Source organism: Ornithodoros turicata, chromosome 1 (assembly GCF_037126465.1).
Source record: "Ornithodoros turicata isolate Travis chromosome 1, ASM3712646v1, whole genome shotgun sequence".
NCBI classification, from domain to species: domain Eukaryota; kingdom Metazoa; phylum Arthropoda; class Arachnida; order Ixodida; family Argasidae; genus Ornithodoros; species Ornithodoros turicata.
The window spans coordinates 153,180,052-153,200,035 of record NC_088201.1 but is presented as its reverse complement, the minus strand read 5'-3'; the positions used below and the strand labels follow the sequence as shown (position 1 = coordinate 153,200,035).

At 45.2% G+C, this 19,984-nt stretch overlaps 1 protein-coding gene across 1 annotated transcript in view; it reads left to right on the top strand.

Annotated features, from left to right (window-relative positions):
- The window catches only part of LOC135371193 (uncharacterized), a 74,562-nt gene extending 55,043 nt beyond the window's left edge, over positions 1–19,519 (top strand). Inside the window, exons 5-6 of the mRNA XM_064605254.1 lie at positions 8,672–8,758; positions 19,381–19,519. Of these exons, the coding sequence (XP_064461324.1) occupies positions 8,672–8,758; positions 19,381–19,437 (144 nt within the window). The 3' untranslated portion in view covers positions 19,438–19,519. The remainder of the gene's footprint in view (positions 1–8,671; positions 8,759–19,380) is intronic.
- Positions 19,520–19,984: the final 465 nt, after the last annotated feature.

The window sequence follows — 19,984 nt, the reverse complement described above, 5'->3', positions numbered from 1 at the left end:
GCGTTTATTTTTGAAAGGTTATTTTTAAGAGTTTCAAATGGGATACGCCCAATTCGCTGTTCGATATGCGCGCTCACCTCGTTGTCGGCCATCTTGTCCAGCACGTGTCTTCTGTTTTGCACAAACTTTGGGCCACCACCTGGCCTGTCGCGTGTGAAAATGACGAAGAAGTAGCGCGAGCCATTTGTACACTCAGGAGACAGAACGTCCCGGTTTGACTTGAACCCCCACGTATTTAAGACTGGCAAGTAGAAACGCTGTAGGCTCTGCACCGCTGCAGCATACACGTCATCCGAATCATCGACGGTCGAGGACACTGTCGTAGCAGGTGAAGTCCAGAATACCCGTTGTCCCTCCACAGTTTCCTGACAGTTTAGCAAAATAAAACTTTTTACGTATAGGTGCATATCCCGTTCCACCTCAGCTTCCATGTAGGTCGTGAAGAGTTGTATACACTCCTCCCAGGGAATGGCCGGTTTGCCAGAGGAAGGCAGAAATACAGGTGCGGGATACAGGTTGATCTTAGCAGACCGCGCCAAACTTTTCTGACTTTATTAGCATGAGAAACCAGTGTCCTGGACTAATGCCCGAAACAGAATGCCCCGAATGTTCCGGTCTGCTACTTACTTTCCTTTGCGAGGTACTTCTTTATATGTACGTGTCCCTTGTTCTTTTCGTCCTTGCATCGACACAACAGCGTCCAAGTAGTTGAGGGAAATTCCTCGCTATTGTTCTCATGCACTTCAGGTTCACCAGGTAGGAATGACGACGGTGCGTGTAATCCAAATACCCTTATGTTGTGGCCGTTGGTACGGTGCTAGCGTGGTTTCATGAGGTATAAAGATGAGACGTTGCAGTCAGCATAGCCCGTTATGCAACTACATTTATTGCCTAAAAACACAACAGTTATCTTGTTTGTGGGTGATAGAAGGGGGCCATGCAGATAAACAGGACGGGGTACCTGAAAGGTGCATTCCGGTGATTTTTGTTCTTTTAATTCCGTGTTAGCGCCGCGAAGCAACTGTGGCTATGAGCGGACAGATGGAGAGAGGACAGCAGGAAGGAATGGGGGACAGGGGGGGGGTTAGTATGCGTCCTGGGCCGACTTCAGGGGGAAGTGTGCCAACATTCGTCTGGAAAGTCTTCGGAAAACCCTGGGAAAACCTCAGACAGCACAGCCGGTGACAGGATTAAAACCCCTGTCTCCTCCCAGTCTTTTGCGTCGAAAGCGATCATCCTAACCACTATGCCACGGGAGCTGGTTCCGGTGACTTAATTGGGGTATTAAGATGTAATGATTAATAGATTCAAATGCCTTGCATAGGTCGATGAGCACAGCGGAAGTAATTTTGCTATAGTGTATGACAAGTTTGATACTATCTGTGAACGCGTCTGTCGCTTTTTGTGCAGGGTTACCACTCGAAATCCTAGAGACCTACTTTTTATTGTTCGACTGTATGAGCTTTTTTTTTAAATAATACATACCCCTGTCACACGGGATGATTTAGTGTCATTTTCGTGTAGTGCACTCCAACCAGCGAATGCACTTTCACTACGTGCTTGCTACACGCGGCTTAAGTAAGTGTCACTTATGCAGTGATGGCAATTACGATAGATAAGAATAAACGCCGGCGAAATTTCCAGGCGTGCGCCACAATACCTTCCTCAATTTTTTTTATTTGATTTAGAAACACTTCCTGTTAATTGTCCTCAAACATTAAACAAATTGGCCTCAAACATGTGCAGCAACAAAAATGGTCGCCGCTGGATTGCTGAGACCACGAAGTTGTCACAGGCTGTTAACTAGAGTAATGACATGTTTTTTTGGTACCATCTCACACTGTACTTAAATGTAATAAACATGCTGTTGAAAATACTTGTTTAAAAATATTGTGGTGTCGCGACGCTTCGCATTTTCTCAATATTTTTACCTGTGCCACAAAGCCTGCCGTCAAGGCTACACACTTTGTCTGCCCAAGACAAGTGAAGTGAGTTTGGGGAACTCACTAAATCGTTAGTGTACTTTCTGCCGAGTGTCACTTAAAGATGTCGTGTGACAGCATAGGAATGACACTAAGTGCAAGTGTCATTCGCTGAAAGTGACACTAAATTCTTCCGTCTGACTGGAGTATTAGGCGCGCCTTGCAAGTAATCTCCAAGTTGTCCACTAGAGAAAAGTGTCACATAGGTTATTCCCGCAGGGGGCATCGGCGTACGCTGATATTTGGTGAGTGGCGCACGACGGACCCCAGCCCCCAGTCCGAAGGTGTTACCTACCGTTCCGAGGGGATGAAAGGTGAAGGGATAGAAACCTTGAACGGTGGCGGTCGGGGCCTTGGTCAAGCTCCGGCGAACGGGTTCTCAAAACTCCGGGACCTTCCCGTATGTATGAGTATGAAGTACGGGCGACTCTTTGGAATACTCGTTTGAACAACCCTGTATGGGTAAATTTTCTTCTCTTGAGATCGTGGCCGCGAAGCGACCACGGACCGAAGCTTTACAAACTACATCTAAACAAGTTTGTTGGAAAGGAGCAGGAACCAAGCTTTAGGTAACCTTTAATGGCGGATGACTAAGAACAACTGTGCGGATGATGATGGCTGGAACAACTGCGGGTGAAGCGCACATGTCACGAGCGTCAAGGGACGAATCTTCATCTTCCCTTTTCTTACAAAGTTTATTGCGAAGTACATAGCACTGTCTAGCGCAGACTCTGAAAAAGAGAAAAACGTACCAATGGGAAAGATGTCACCATTTCTTATTGAAAAGGCGGTGGCATCCCTGTCTAAAAATATCACTGAAATAACGCACGTAAGATATGGTGACTTGCTGATACAATGCACGAATGAGAAAGACTGCAACCATATATTGAATGTTCACGAAATGATGGGAGTAAAGATAGCAGCTTCAATGCACAAAACACTGAACACTTGCAGGGGCGTCATCTCAGCTTCTGAGCTGGTTGACGTGCCACTTGAAGAAATCTTGATAGAGCTCAGGAACCAGGATGTCGTTGATGTACATAAAATAAAAATACGTAAAAATCGGGAGTATATCACTACTCGAAACAAAGTGCTGACTTTTGACAGGCCCAGACTTCCAGCAAAACTAAAAGTAGGCTACCTGTCAGCAGATGTTGGTCCCTACATACCGAACCCGTTGCGCTGTTTCGGGGCAACAGGTTTGGACATGCCGCAGACGGGTGCCGAGGCTCTGCCTGTTGTGCACGGTGTGGAAAATCTGACCATCAGACGAAATAATGTAAAGGGCCAGACTGCTACCTCAACTGTTCTTCCAGCCTCTCACCCTACTCGAGGTCCTGTACAAAGTGGAAATACGGAAAAGAAGCCCTGCACGTTAAGGTTACACAGAACATCAGTTACCCAGTGACCAGAAAAAAGTAGCTCCCATCTTTTTCAAAAAATCGTTTGCCACAGCCGTAAAACAGAAAGTAAAACTAGTAACACAGTACACGCAGACCGAGCAGTCAATACTCACAGAGAGAACCACAAGTGAAGTCCAAGGAGGTGCACATCCACTTCCAGTCCCCGAAACTCCAGTGGCGTCACTAACACCGACGTCACTTCTGTCCTCACAGTCCACGGAGGTGACATCCATGGATTGCGAGGACGAGACGAGCTCTGAGCGCTCCTTTGCGAGCACGCGCTCCCAAATCCTCAAAAAGAATAGAGCTAGTCTGTCGGGGAGTGGGTCACTCCCTGACATATCTGACAAGGAGCTTGCGGCTGCGCGGAAGAAACCCAGAAGGCCGCGGGTCACACCCTCAACAAAAGATAGATAATGAAAGTTCTTCATAGTCGGCAAAAGTTTCTGACACACGTACTTCTTCTTCTTATTACTGCAACTATTATGCAGCACACGATCCTCCAATGGAATTGTCGTGGGTTACTTTCTAACTTAGATTACGTCAACGATCTCTTCGAGAAGTATAAAGCTGCATGTTTTTGTCTTTAAGAAACATATTTGAACACACAAACACAAAATCCATTGCGTGGACACAATATATTTCGAAGAGATCGAAGTGATGCCATCCGAGCATCTGGTGGTGTAGCGATCATCACACGACGATCTCTACCAACAAAAAACAATTCACCTAGTTACAAACTTGGAAGCTGTAGCTGTGCAAGTGTGTTTAGGCAGAATTGTCACCATCTGCTCAGTCTATTTGCCACCATCAGACACTATTACGCAGGAAGAAGAAGATTTATGCAGCCAACTTCCAAGTCGTTTTATACTTCTAGGTGACTTTAATGCTCACAATCCACTTTGGGGCAGTATAAGAACTGACACGCGAGGGGAAATGTTAGAGAAATTTTTATTATCAACATCCATCTGTCTTTTAAACATAGGGGCACCTACATACATACATTCTTCAAGTCAGTCTCTCTCATCCTTAGACCTGTCCTTTTGCAGTCCATCCTTGTTTCAAGAGATAGAATGGACTGTAGCACAAAACTCACTTGGGAGTGACCACTTCCCGGTGGTGTGAAAATACCTTACTCTAGTCGACACTCTGACGACACGCCCTCCCAGATGGAAATTCGAACTAGTCGACTGGAATCAGTTTTCTGAAAAATGTGACCTCTCTCTGATTCCTTTGATAGGGTGACGACCGAGGAAGCCAGCAATCTTATTAGCAACATCATCCTTGATGCAGCAACACAATTCATTCCCCAGACTTCTGGTCGTCTCCCAAAGCGACCTAAACCCTGATGGAATAGTGAATGCGAGGAAACTCGCAAACTTCAAAATCGAGCGTGGGGCACATTTCGGAGGTACCCCACATCACAGAATCTTCTACTTTTTAAAAAGGCGGGAGCAAAGGCCAGGTGGACTCCATTCAAAGTGGTATGGGGCAGACTTCGCAAAATCGGAAGAGAACACATCAGTCATTCCGTCCCTCTTTTAGAAGTCAACGGTCAGGTATGTGAAAGTCTAGAAGAACAGGCTAATGCACTAGGGGAGCATTTCCAAAGCATTTCTGACTCCTCTCATTATAGAAAAAGCTTCCTTAAGATCAAAGCCACTGCAGAAAAGCAGACAATTCGAATGAATGGCGGTGACGACCATGCATATAATCAGCCGTTTACCATGATAGAGCTTCAGAGGTCCTTATCCTCAGCAAAGGTTATCTCACCTGGTCCAGATCAAGTTACATATTCCATGCTTCAGCACTTGTCTGAAACATCGAAAGAATGCTTGCTTCGTTTCTTCAACCGCATCTGGGCTGATTGTACATTACCATCCTGATGGAAAACTGCTACCGTTGTTCCACTGTTAAAACCTGGAAAAAATCCTTCAAATCCAACTAGCTATCGACCTATCGCTCTCACGAGTTGCATCGGCAAAACGTTTGAGCGTATGGTCAATGGTCGGCTCGTCTATTTACTAGAGGAAAACAAATGTATTTCTGAACTTCAGTGTGGTTTCCGTGCCGGACGTTCGACAACGGACCACCTCGATCGAGTAGAACAATGATACGTGAAGCTTTCGTTCGAAGGCAACGCTGCCTCTCTGTTTTCTTTGATCTTGAGAAGGCATATGATACCGCTTGGCGATATGGTATCCTACAAGATCTGTACTCCTTTGGGATCAGGGGGCGCATATTCAGGTGCGTCATGATCCTCCTACAAAACAGGACATTCTGAGTACGGTTCGGAACGACGCTATCTCGTGTTTTGGTTCAAGAAAATTGAGCGCCACAGGGATCCACCCTTAGTGTAACTCTGTTTCTGGTGAAAATCAATTCAGTAGCCAGTGTAATTCCTCGTTCTATGTCATACTCGGTATACACTCGGTCAGACACGTTTTAAAGAGTTCTTTCTCAGCAAACCCACAGTTATACCGCCTTTTAGTATGCGTGTGCTACAGGGAATCAAAACGTATGATTTCATTGAGTATCACACCCCAATTTTGCAAGCGTGTGTGGGAGCTCTGCCGTGGGACGTACTTCCAGAATGCAATTACACTGTTAGAAAAAAATGTATAAATAAGGTATAATAATGTGCTCTTATACCTCTTTTATACCTTCTGCTTCAGATATATATCTTTGGAGGGTATAGAAGAGGTACAAATTTTCCACCTCCAACCCTTCTCAAGGGTATGAAAAAGGTATAAAGGAGGGCTAACGTACCATATTTATACCTCATCACCACGCGTTTATATCCGCTACCAGGAATATAGATCACCAGGCTATGCCTTTCACGGTATAGATGAGGCTGCTATACCTTCTGTTTCTTTATACCTTTACTTCCGCAACGTGCTGTATCACATCATTATTATTTTTTCTTGAGACGGTATCAGCTGAGTTAAACGGATATTTAATTAAGAAACACAGACATCAGTACAGTATTATCTGAATCCACATGGTTAGTTTATGGCTGTATAATATCTGTATTGCTGGAATGTTGAATCTAGTTGTCCTCACCCTTAGGGTTGCGTACCAGACGAAAGCTGCTCCACAGGTTGTCAAGTCGACACCGGTGGTCGTCGATGGGGTAACTTCGCCAATAATTCTGGCAGTTACCGTGGTACAGGGAGCTTCCCAATGAAGACTACTGAGGGATGTTCGCATGTTTTCTGTGGTGGGTAGTCCTCTTGGACTACCCAAATCCCAGAGCAAGAGGGTTAGCACGCCCCTCCCTCTCCTGTGCCACCATCATCTCTCCCCTCCTTCTTTCACCCTCCCCTCTTCTCCATCCCCTGGGTGCACCGAGCCGCCACTTTAGAGCAGGCTGACCGCACTTTCCCCTTACATCACCCCCCCCCCCTCGACACCGGTGTATCAGTATTTGTTGCTCTGTAAATGTCTATCTCGCGATAGACCGTGATACACACTTCATGACTGCGCGGAGCGATCCTGCTCCTTGAAAATTTTCTTTTCAATTTTCATGTATTTTCTTTTTTTTTACATGGGGAGTAATGTGCACGAGCTTTGCTTTTATACTTCACAACCATATGCGTTTCCGTGTGTTTGTAGTACGTTTGCGTGTGTCAAAAACTTTTCTTCTCTCCAAAGGTGATTTTTCTAGTTTCCTACTCTAAAAATGCCTATGGCTAGGTGTGATTTAATACCATGATGGCACTCTTGCAGACTCTCACAGGGGTATAGAGCTGTGCCCCTAAAGGTATGGCATATAGCCCTTTGTTGAGGACTATTTTTTATACCTGTAAGCGGGGTATAAAATAATACCTAGGAAGGGCTAAGTTATTGAGCAGGCGATCTATACCTCTAAAGGTATAGATTTTTCTCTGAGTGTACTCTTTAGCTAAATATAACAAACATAGCACTCCGCCATGTGTTCTCTAACAAGAATTCAGTTATGTAACCGAAAGCTTTGGAGATCACAGAGCTTTTTATACCGATGGGTCAAAGACACACACATCCGTTTCATGTGCAATGGTTACTGAACCTTGCACGAAGTCAAAGCGGCTTCGCGCTTGGCTTCATCTTAGGCCATCAGATCAAGTCTTCGATCATCTATAAAGCGATTCACTGAGTTCTCTTAAGGCTATCTGTACGATACGCAAACAGAAAAATCATATTGTATTAAGGGCCCAATATCTTCCGACCAAGGTAATAAAAAAAGGTCTCTGTTTAGTTTTTTGCTGGGTGCCCAGTCACGTTGGGATACCAGGTAATGAACTCGCAGATGCAGCAGTTGCACTTTCTTTTGAAGTGAGCCGTTTGGAGAGTCCCTCTCAAGACCTTAGATCAGTCCTGAGGAGGAAAATCAACGTAAAATGGCAACGAGAGTGGGCTACACGAGAAAACAACAAGTTTTGGCTGTCAAAAAACACAATTTTGGGAAGCATACCCAGTTTTAAAAATTGTCTTCATTCAATAAGTTTTAGTCGTTTACGCATTGGTCACACACACCTCACACATGTTTTTTTACTGCGCCGGGAGGAACCACCGGAATCCACGTAAAGTAAGGAGCACCACTCTGTGCTGCACATCCTAATCACGTGTCTTGTACATGAATCTCATCGTCACTATCACTTTAAAGAGTTACAGACATCAGTTTGCGCTTCACCCAGCCTTGTTGTTGGGTGATGAGCCTCTTTTACCCTTCATGAGAGTTTATAACTATTTTAAAGATATTGGCCATTTAAATGTAATATAGTTTTACCCAGCTTTCCTCATGTATCATGTTTTATGTCTAAATCTTTGTAAAACGATGATTTTAGTTTAATCTTCCTGCTTTTACATAGTCACCGACCATCTCCATTGTCTTATCACCACAGCTTTGGCGCACTATGACCTTAGTTGTCCGTGCGCCATAAAAACCTGAATCACCATCATCATCACACAGGTTACGCTTTCTATTTTGCACCATTTATTGTGACACTGTTGAATTTCCTCGCAGTGTCCAAATCCAAATTCACAGTGTCGTAGTGTCCAAAATTTGCCGCCACTCAATGTTTTAGCAACGCACTTTTTTTCAGATTGTGGATCAATTTATTCGCCATTTCTTTGTCATTAATCACGTTGACTTTGGCTTGCAACACACCAGAAATATTTGAAGTCTCTCGGGTGCAGCTATGCAGCTATCACGCTGGCACATCATCAACTCGGGCGCGGATATGGTTTATAATACATGCACATGTGTCTCTTCTAGATTAAAATGCCTCATTCTCTTCCATGCAGTGGGCAGGAAAGGTTTTCGGCTGCAAATACCATTGCGACAGCAAGCCTTACCACATTGTCAATCGTCCTGATGGTCATTTTTGTCTGGTAAGATACAATCTTTCAGGGTAATTGTTGAAGCACCACAGAGTCAGCAACTGACAACCTCATAGTGCGTCAGTTCTCGCTCTTAAAATTGCTGATGAAATATCGTGATACTTTGCCCAAACGTCTATGGCGTTTGGGATGGATGACGTGAAGCATGTAGCTAATTCGCCTTCAACTCGGTACTAGGGTCCATGATGACAGGCGGGACTCAAGAAAATCTCTAGAAGGGACTGTTGTTTCAGCATACGGAGTCATGGAATGCGCGTAGATTAATGGAAGACAGAAGTGCCGAAGAAAAGAGAAAGAGGCACGGATGGGATTGGCATCGATGTTATCCGTTTGACAGCATCCATCGCACCCGTCTGAAATACTTGGACGTGAGGTATATTCACACACATACGAGCGTTGATCAAGAAGATCCCGGACTAGCCCTATAAAAGCGCAACCAGATCATTTGCAAATGATCTGGTTGCACTTTCAAATTTGTGCCCTATCCCCTTCAAAGTAGTCTCCCTGGGCACCTACACATCGCTCTCAGCGGCGCTATTGTCGGAACGTTTCCTGGAAGTCTTGTTCTCCCAGGCGCTGAAACCCATACTGCGATTCCATCTGGATCATCTGGACGTCGTCAAATCGACTGCCATTCAGCAGCGAGTTCAGCTTAGGGGACACGAAGAAGTCGCAGGGGACCAAGTGCGGCGAACACGGGGGTGGAAAGCGTGGAGCATGCTGTTACGTGCAAGGAACTCCCATGTTTTCAAAAACGAGTGTGACGAAGCACTGTCATGCTAGAGCACCAAATTTTGTTCACGCCACTGTTCTGGACGTTTTCGCCTAACGCCCTCCCTCAGGCGACTCAAAGTTTTGCAGCACAGTAGTTCAGAGTTCACAGTGTGGCCAACAGGAAGGAATTCTTGGTGCACAATACCGCGAATATAGAAAGAAACGAAGAAAATGGAATAGTTCTCTGTCGTGCTGCTTGTGGATGGTATTCCTGATAGGTCAATGGTCGTCTGTAGTAATCATTCAACCCAAGTTTTACACAGAAAATCCACGACAAGTATTGCACTTTTTTAAATTTAAAATTTTTAAATTGGACAAAAGCTAACTCAGTGCAATACTTGTCGTGGATTTTTTATGTAAAACTCAGGTTGTCAAAAAAAAAACTAAATAGAAAGGAAGCAGAGAGTGGGAAACAATTTATTTGAAAATCAACGACGCCATCTTGAAGAAATCATGCTGGTGCGGGCGACTGGGGGGGCACGACGGTTGCAGAGGCAGGTGGCCACCTAGTTCCAAGGCATCACACCAGATAGCGCCAGCATCGTAGCTCTATGCGAGAAAGACAGAGAACAACAAAGTACTAGCGGCACGTAAAAATGGCAGCACTGCTCAACAAGTCTAGGCATGCGAGAGAAAACGCCTAACCACAGCGTCACAACACTACGCGGCTAACACAAGGCGGGAACCACTAGCCACACGACGGTAAACGTGCGTCAACAGGCTTGGTATGGGACACTGCTAAACAAGTCTAAACATGCACGTACAGCGAGAAAAGGCTTAACAGGAGCACGGTAAATCGCTCACCTTTTTTCCCTGCGACTGCTCATCAGCCAGGCAGAAAGTGAGCGGGCGCGGGGACTGCGGAGCAACCGAGCGTACGTCTGCTCTCCGCGATAGCCAGCCAGAAACTGAGCGAGCGCGGGGACTGCGGAGCAACCGAGCGCACGTCTGCTCTCCGCGACAGCCAGCGAGCAACTGACTGGGACGCCGCTCCGTGGCCGCTACGCATGCGCGCGCGCTCTTAGCGCCCTCTACGGCGACCACCTGCGAGAGGCAAAGAGAGAAGAGCATTCCTGCGCCCCCTGCAGGCCATTCTCATTGGTCGTGACGTCATCCTATTGTCTCAGGGCTACCCTGTTATTTTTTCACTAATGCTCCTTTGGACAAGGTCCACCTGAAACAGTAGTGCCACGGTATGACGTCATCATGCACCTGCGTGGCTCAAGGACGCGTGCGCTCTAGACAGGGGACCTATTATTTATTGAATCACTATCCCAAGATTATTTCCTTTATTCTTCTATAACAATTGCATAGGAAGCTATTGCAGAAGAGCACCATGTATGAAAGCTGATCGTAGGAATTCCCAAGTCCTACTAAATGAGACTTGCAAAAGAACAAAATATCCTAACACGTAACTCCATCAACGGCTAATAAGAGGACTAGGCAGTCAACAAATCAACACAGAGTACGGGTAACAAGGATCGCAGAACGATGAGTCTACTCCATCCGACAGCCAGGCACGGAACTGAGTTGTAATGCTTTTTCTCCTCTATAAAGTCATGCATCTGCCCCTCTTGCGGTTGATTTCTGAACTAATCTAATCGCGAAATTATTAAGAATAGCACTATTCCTATTCAGGGCAGCACTATTGACATCGTCAAGACAAGAATGTTCCTTGTCAAAAAAGAAAAAATACAAAGCGTCAACAAAGGAAAGCATGCATATCGAGGCATGTCAGGACACGTCAGGACAAATCGCACGACTGTTGGGCAACAGAGGAAAAAAAACACTTGAACAGAGTGAAAAGACACTCACTATCATCAGACACGTACACTGCATACCCTCATTGTAGATCCGCTCGTCCAACACCATTCGCCAGTGACGAACCACACATCCGCACCCCATCAGAGGCAGACAGAACCCCACCTAAGCTACGCTCTTCCACAGACGATCAACGCAATTGCTAGGAGCAGAATTACGGTGTCTGCACCCGCCAGTGTCCAAGCGAGAAGTGAATGCTGGCGCCCCCTGCAGGCCATTCTCATTGGTCGTGACGTCATCCTATTGTCTCAGGGCTACACTGTTTTTTTTCACTAATGCTCCTCTAGACAAGGTCAACCTGAAACCTGTCGCGGTATGACGTCATCATGCAGGTGGGTGGCTCAAGGACGCCTACACCCTAGACAGGGACCTGTTACTTATTGAATCTCTATCCCAAGGTTATTTCCTTTAAGGGCAACCTCCATGGAGCGAATGTACAGCGAAAAAGCTGCGAACTTCGCTCAGCGTCGGACGCCCTGCGCGAGGCGTCAAAAATGTGAGCGTCCGCCGCCGATCTGCCCATGCCAGATGTTTTCTTTTCGCAGTAGTGAATATGCTTTTCGGTACGTTACTGGGCGCATCTTTTCAGACAGGTGTTGGATTTAGTTGCAAAATTTGTGACATTAAATGCACTTTTTTGAGCAATTGATTTCACTAAGCTTTCACCTTATACCCTGGCAACAGTGACATCACAGCCCTTGCGTAAAGAAAGCACAGGACAGGGATACACAAATTTCCTTAAGTGAGCAGGGAAAAGGCTTAAGTCGAACCGCTCAGGAATAATCGGAGAATCACCGCTTATCGCTATACGCGGCAAGCACATGACAGCAACAAGGTATTAGCGAAGGGTAAAATTAATAGCGATCCAAATAATAGGGCAATTATAGTTTCCATAGAAAGTAGAATTTTAATAGGCTCCTAAAATTATAGTTTTGTAGTAGTTTTTCTAAACTGCAATGCAATAATCATTAATATGGTAGGAATGCCATCATGTTCCCATAAAGGCGTCCTGTCTAGTCCTCCGTCGAGTCAGAATGGAACTTTGCCCCCCGGCTTTCGCGCCTTTTTGCTCGCATGTGTAGCCTCAGACAATGAGTATACGAGCATTGAAAGGGTCGTGTATTACATAAGTCTGGTGATGATGTTGAGTGGAGTCACTTATTATCTTAAAAGAGCAGTGGTAGTTTACTGGTGTGCGTTTTTGTTGAATTTTAATGTAAGAATGAATATCATTAAGAGTAGGACAAAGGAAATAATCTTGCGATTCAATAAATAATAGGAGTCTTTGTCTTTGCCGCTGTCTTTTTCAGGCAGGATGTGATGACATCACGCAGTCTGTAGCAATGCATTGACCGTTACTGGAAAAAAGTGTAGCAATAGAAAAATTGTATGTAGTGTCCTGGACGGATTTATGATGAGCACTGTTTTTGAATAAGAGGAGTGCGTGTGCTTAGAAATAGTTTGATGTTGGTTTTTTGCTTTGTTCAAGTGTTTCTCTTTGCTTTTTTCCCCCTTGTTGTCGGGCAAACATGCGCTGCCATGCCCTGGCCTGTTCTGTCATGTTTTCCTTCTACATGTAGTTTTTTTTATTTTTGACAAGGAACACCCTTGACGATAGTGCTGCCTTGAATGGGAGTAGTACTACTCTTAATAATTTTCGATTCATTTAGTTCAGAGAGTAACCGTAAGGGGGACAGGTGCATGGCTTTATCCAGTCGAGAAACAAAGCGACATTATTCGGTTAGCTGCCTGGCTCTCGTAAGGGATGGACATGTCTCGATTAGCTCGTTGTATGTAGGCATTGAAGGTGTTAGGATATTTTGTTCTTTTGAAAGTCTAATTTAGTAAGACTTTGGGAATGAAATGCTTAATTCCTAAAATCTCCTCTCATGTATGGTGCTCTTCTGCAATAGTTCCTATGCAATCATTATAGTAGAATAAAGGGCAACCTCCATGGAGCGAATTTTTGCAACGAAGTTCGCGCGGCAGACTGCCACGCGCGTTCCGCCGACAGTTGTTCGCCAGCACCAGCTCCATGGAGCGAAAAACAAACGGACGGCGTCGGGAAGTCATGCTGTGATGTCACTGTTGCCAGGGTATAAGGTGAAAGCTTAGTGAAATCAATTGCTCGAAAAAGTGCATGTAATGTCACAAATTTAGCAACTAAATCCAACATCTGTCTGAAAAGATGCGCCCAGTAACGTACCGAAAAGCATATTCACTACTGCGAAAAGAAAACATCTGGCATGGGCAGATCGGCGGCGGACGCTCACATTTTTGACGCCTCGCGCAGGGCGTCCGACACTGAGCGAAGTTCGCAGGTTTTTCGCTGTACATTCGCTCGATGGAGGTTGTCCTTAAAGGAAATAATCTTGGGATAGAGATTCAATAAGTAACAGGTCGCTGTCTAGGGTGTAGGCGTCCTTGAGCCACCCACCTGCATGATGACGTCATACCGCGACACTATTGTTTCAGGTTGACCTTGTCTAGAGGAGCATTAGTGGAAAAAACAGTGTAGCCCTGAGACAATAGGATGACGTCACGACCAATGAGAATGGCCTGCAGGGGGCGCCAGCATTCACTTCTCTCTTGGACACTGGTGGGTGCAGACCCCGTAATTCTGCTCCTAGCAATTGCGTTGATCGTCTGTGGAAGAGCGTAGCTTAGGTGGGGTTCTGTCTGCCTCTGATGGGGTGCGGATGTGTGGTTCGTCACTGGTGAAGGGTGTTCGACGAGCGGATTTACAATGAGGGAATGCAGTGTACATGTCTGATGATAGTGAGTGTCTTTTCACTCTGTTCAAGTGTTTGTTTTCCTCTGTTGCCCAACAGTCGTGCGATTTGCCCTGACGTGTCCTGACATGCCTCGATATGCATGCTTTCCTTTGTTGACGCTTTGTATTTTTCTTTTTTGACAAGGAACATTCTTGTCTTGACGATGTCAATAGTGCTGCCCTGAATGGGAATAATGCTATTCTTAATAATTTGGCGATTAAATTAGTTCAGAAATCAACAGTAAGAGGGGCAGATGCATGACTTTATAGAGGAGAAAAAGCATTACGACTCAGTTCCGTGCCTGGCTGTCGGATGGAGTAGACGCATCGTTCTGCGCTCCTTGTTACCCATACTCTGTGTTGATTTGTTGACTGCCTAGTCCTCTTATTAGCCGTTGATGGAGTTACGTGTTAGGATATTTTGTTCTTTTGCAAGTCTCATTTAGTAAGACTTTGGAATTCCTACGATCAGCTTTCATACATGGTGCTCTTCTGCAATAGCTTCCTATGCAATTGCTATAGAAGAATAAAGCAAATAATCTTGGGATAGTGATTCAATAAATAATAGGTCCCCTGTCTAGAGCGCACGCGTCCTTGAGCCACGCAGGTGCATGATGACGTCATACGGTGGCACTACTGTTTCAGGTGGACCTTGTCCAAAGGAGCATTAGTGAAAAAATAACAGGGTAGCCCTGAGACAATAGGATGACGTCACGACCAATGAGAATGGCCTGCAGGGGGCGCAGGAATGCTCTTCTCTCTTAGCCTCTCGCAGGTGGTTGCCGTAGAGGGCGCTAAGAGCGCGCGCGCATGCGTAGCGGCCACGGAGCGGCGTCCCAGTCAGTTGCTCGCTGGCTGTCGCAGAGAGCAGACGTGCGCTCGCTTGCTCCGCAGTCCCCGCGCTCGCTCAGTTTCTGGCTGGCTGTTGCGGAGAGCAGACGTACACTCGGTTGCTCCGCAGTCCCCGCGCCCGCTCAGTTTCTGCCTGGCTGATGAGCAGTCGCAGGGGAAAAAGGTGTGTGATTTACCGGTGTTTGTGCATTGTTTTACCGTGCTCGTGTTAAGCCATTTCTCGCTGTACGCGCATGTTTAGACTTGTTTAGCGGTGTCCCATACCAAGCCTGTTGACGCACGTTTACCGTCGTGTGGCTAGTGGTTCCCGCCTTGTGTTAGCCGTGTAGTGTTGTGACGCTGTGGTTAGGCCTTTTCTCTCGCATGCCTACACTTGTTGAGCAGTGCTGCCATTTTTACGTGCCGCTAGTACTTTGTTGTTCTCTGTCTTTCTCGCATAGAGCTATGATGCTGGCGCCATCTGGTGTTATGCCTTGGAACTAGGTGACCACCTGCCTCTGCAACCGTCGTGCCCCCCAGTCGCCCGCACCGGCATAATTTCTTCAAGATGGCGTCGTTGATTTTCAAATTGTTTCCCACTCTCTGCTTCCTTTCTATCTAGTTTTTTTTCTACAACCTGAGTTTTACATAGAAAATCCACAAGTATTGCACTGAGTAAGATTTTGCCCAATTTAAAAATTTTAAAAATTTAAATTAAAAAAAAATTAAAGTAATTTTCAAATAATTTAAAGTGAAAAGTGCAATACATGTCGTGGATTTTCTGTGTAAAACTTGGGTTGAATGATTACTACTGTCATCGTCGTCCAGTCAAGTCCGGCCACTTCTAAAACGTGCGTGTCACTCAAAACACGTTGTCCGCCACACGGATTCATCGCCTTAGACCTGCCGAACATCTCAAATGCCTTCGTTGCAGATTTCTCAAGCTTGACACAAAATCAATCAATCAAACAATTATGTTTTTATTTCATTCATCCATACAATGTATCCAATTATCACAGAATTCAAAGGAACCAGAGGGAAAATTCCGGGTAAAGGTTCCTTCGTAAAAAGTATCTAAATGTCAGTGGAGCACTAGTTAGGAGTTAGGTAGGGCTACAAGGTATACAATACAAGAAGACAATAGACAAACAAACAAACAAAACCAGGACAGATAAATTGAATTCAAGAGATAAGAACTAATAACCGGACAAATTAAACTGCATTACGAATTATCACATGCTTCACTGCATTTTTAAACAAGGAAAAATGACGGATGCTTATTATATCATGAGACAATTGGTTCCACTCACAGACTCCTCGAAACAAAAATGACAGCCTACCTAGATCGTTTCCACCACAGGTCAGTTCTGATTGATTGATTTTTAAAAGAAAAAAATTGAGATGTTAGTCTCGAGTCACTCGGGACTGGCTACTTCAGAACTAAGCTGTTAATAACAGGTCAGGTCCACCTACCACCCGCTCCAGCATTGTGCGTTGGTTCGAACTGAGGCGACTAAAATTAATTTTTGGCTTGCCATTTGTTCTCTGCTCGTGTTTCATGTTCATGACGAAATCGCGGACGGGGTTCTGCCCGTGACCAGAAGTTGCTAATAACTCTGGTACCAGAGTAGGTCGGGTAACACCTCGCTGCACGCAGATTGATGAGGGCAAGATCTCCCAGATGCACCGCACTCTCGTGCTGCCCTCTGTCGGTCAGCAATGAAATCGGTCCGGGCACGTTGTCATCAACCCTCAGCTTTGAAATAGAGGTTACCACATCCTCAAAAGAGGCAGCATATCGAATTAAAGGAGTCAGGGGTTTACAGACCTTATAAATTATATTAGGGTTACTCTGACCAAATATCACAGTATGTGGTTGCACCTGACCAATTAGGAGAGTCACCACTTTGTTTTGAAGATGTGTGGCACCACCGGTGCGCCAATGGCAGAGCGAGCAGAGCTGTGGAAAAGGCGTCTTTCCCCAAGGGTTATGAACATCTCTGATTACTTTCTTGAACGAACCAAAGAAAAGGGGTGACAGTACTCTCCTCATAGCCATGCTTAACACCTCTTTCGGACTGATTGGCGTTTCATTTCGCTGCTACGTTCGGAAGGAAGACTACGTGATTGCACGTTTGGGAAAGTCCACGGCAATATGCACGCAACGAGCTTCTTGGTCTATCATGTGCTACAAAACAAAGAAAAGAAGAACACGAATGCATGAATGCAAAATACAATCGCGATAACGCAGGTAATGGGTAATGGTTAAGCTAAAGCGTTGAGTGGAATTACCACACCACATTTCTCCCGCAAAAGAACAATAATGACTTCATTTTCATTATAATCAGTGAGGTGTCACCACAGAGCGGACAATGCACCGGTGCTAAAGCAGCACATAACCTTCGCCCCGTATTGGCTAGACAAAGTCAAATCTGGCTTAATATTGGTCGTGTACGCAAAATATGTACGTAGTATTGTCAGTGTATTGGGCATAAAGACCAGTATGGCCAATAATATACAAATATTGGGAAAATGTTCGCGAAGGTTGGGGGTGTGGACAATGAAGAGAGATGTGCTGTGCATCTTCCAGGTCACTGCAGTGTCGGCATCTGGATGAGTCAACTTATCTGAAGCACTAACACCGCTGAGCTATGAAAACCACATTGTGTCGCATCCGATGAATTAATGCAGCGTCTTGAAGAGAGGTCGTTCGTTATGATGATACGGTGATAATACGTTATGATGACGGTTTGATTTGGGTTTGCGATGACCCATAAATAAAACTGCTGAAACCATTGACAGTGCGGTACTTAACAACGGAAGCACACAACACGCAGCACTGAAATCAGTGCTATGTGTTGTGTGCGTCCGCTGTTACCACTTTTAATAATGAAGCGAGGTGTTTCGTGACATCCGGCAAGCGAGAAATGAATCAGCTGTATTATGTATATCAGTGGGGGGAAAATGTAATTTGTCCATTGGCGGGAAAGCAGGGTGTCACTAGAGACGTCGAAGAATGCAACGACGGTCTACCCTCAGCAGTAACGTACCCGCACGACTCCCAGATCAGAGAACTGCTTCTGTGGCGCTGTCAGCCTGTTCATTTCCCAACATCCAGAGCCATAAAGATGTTGTAAAGAATTGCAGGGAGTCATCGCTGCACTTTGGCCTCAAGGTGCCTAATGTAACGCGCCAATCCAGATCCAAGTCCATGACCAAGTATTGGAAGCAATGGAAGCGTACAAGCTCAAGCTTATTGAACCCACCCAGAGAAATTTATCATAGCGTTGCCTGTAAATGTGAGCTCGACGAACATTTCGGCTAAATCGTTTATCCCAGGTTGCGTGAGGTTACCTGTAGAGGCCATTTAAAGCCAGCTGCAATTGACGCTGAATGGCAGGTCGTGAATTCCTATTCCTTTCTGCGAAGGGGCAACGTCATGTTTGTAGAAACGTGATGAAATCATCCCGATATTTGTTGTGATTGTGTATTGTGGCTATCGGCTTTCGCATTCATGAACAAAAACACTACCTTCGCTTGACTACTTCTGATCTAAGAGTTCAACTAGGAAAATTCGTTAAATTAACGCCTGACATGTGTGCAATCTGTCACAACGTGCGGCAAAACCACAACAGGGCTAAATACCCTTTACCCCATATGCATACGCTGTATAGTACATTGAATATATATATATATATATATATATACACACACAGTTATGAAGGAATGAAAGGCAAACAACGAAGGTAGGGGAAGTAAAAAACGGGGTGATTTATTACAATTTAAGGTAATAGAAAGATATCTAGGGGTATGGTCAACGTTGCGGCGGAAGCTCCGCCTTCTTCAGGACTAAGAGATTAGAAGGGTGTCTTGAATGTTCACGTTGACCATACCCCTAGATATCTTTCTATTAGTTTAAATTGTAATAAATCGCCCAGTTTTTTTACTTCCCCTACCTTCGTTGTTTGCCTTTCATTCCTTCATAACGCTATTTACTTCGTGGCCCTCTGAACTTTTATTCTTCTCCATATATATATATATATATATTACATGGTTACTGAAACACACTTTGTGTCCCCCTATCTTCGAATAATCTAGTCATCGTGCACACGATCTGTTGATTTGAGAGCATGCTGGGATGGCCCCAGTCAAACGACGAAGGAAGGAGGCCCGATTGAATTTTGTTCGAGAAATTTATTTTGAAGAATCACACGTCCCCGCAAGGATTGTTTATTGCCTCCTAATTTTGTTCTCGAAATTTTCGAACGCCCCTGAAAGATGAACCCCTGAATTCATAGATGCGACCCGATCTGGACTTCGCTAGCAGCTAGGGCACAGTAATCGTGACGGTAACGGTGACGACGTATTTTTTTACACATATGCGGCAATGTATGGATATATTTTGCTATTTCAGGTCCCATCAGAGGCACCTCCTGGCATTTGTAAGGGAGACTCTTGCAAGAGGATATAGGATGTCTGAAGATATCCAGAGGTAGCTTTGGTTGTTTGGTTGTCAACGGCTCTATGGAATAAAATCTATTTGCATCCTTGTGCTCACTTTACATACTCCTCTTCGGCAGTATAGTATCGTAATTTTTGCACTTAACCGGATAGAATTCCACGGCTGTTTGCGAACGAAACGCGCTTCCTTACTGAAGACCATCCCAGAGATGCATCCGTTTCAACGGCATCAGCTCCAAGCGACAGAGATGAAGAAAGTGTGTCAGTACAAACGGCGAAGAGGACAGACAGACGCATGAATACTAGCCCCCTCTGTGTAGCTTGGAGTCATCTTTTGTAGAAGCGAATGTCGCAAAGCTGCAATGTTGACGTCCACGCTTACCATGCGTGAATGTTGTGTACCGATTTCACCAACTTTCTCAAACCCCTTTTGCTATGTATTCACTCAACTTTAAAATGTAGAATGTCACTAAGCGTGTAGCTACACTTTTGCAAGCGCATCGCGGTCCGTGCATGAAAGTCAAGATGGCATAAGTTCGTAGCAGACGACGCGATTG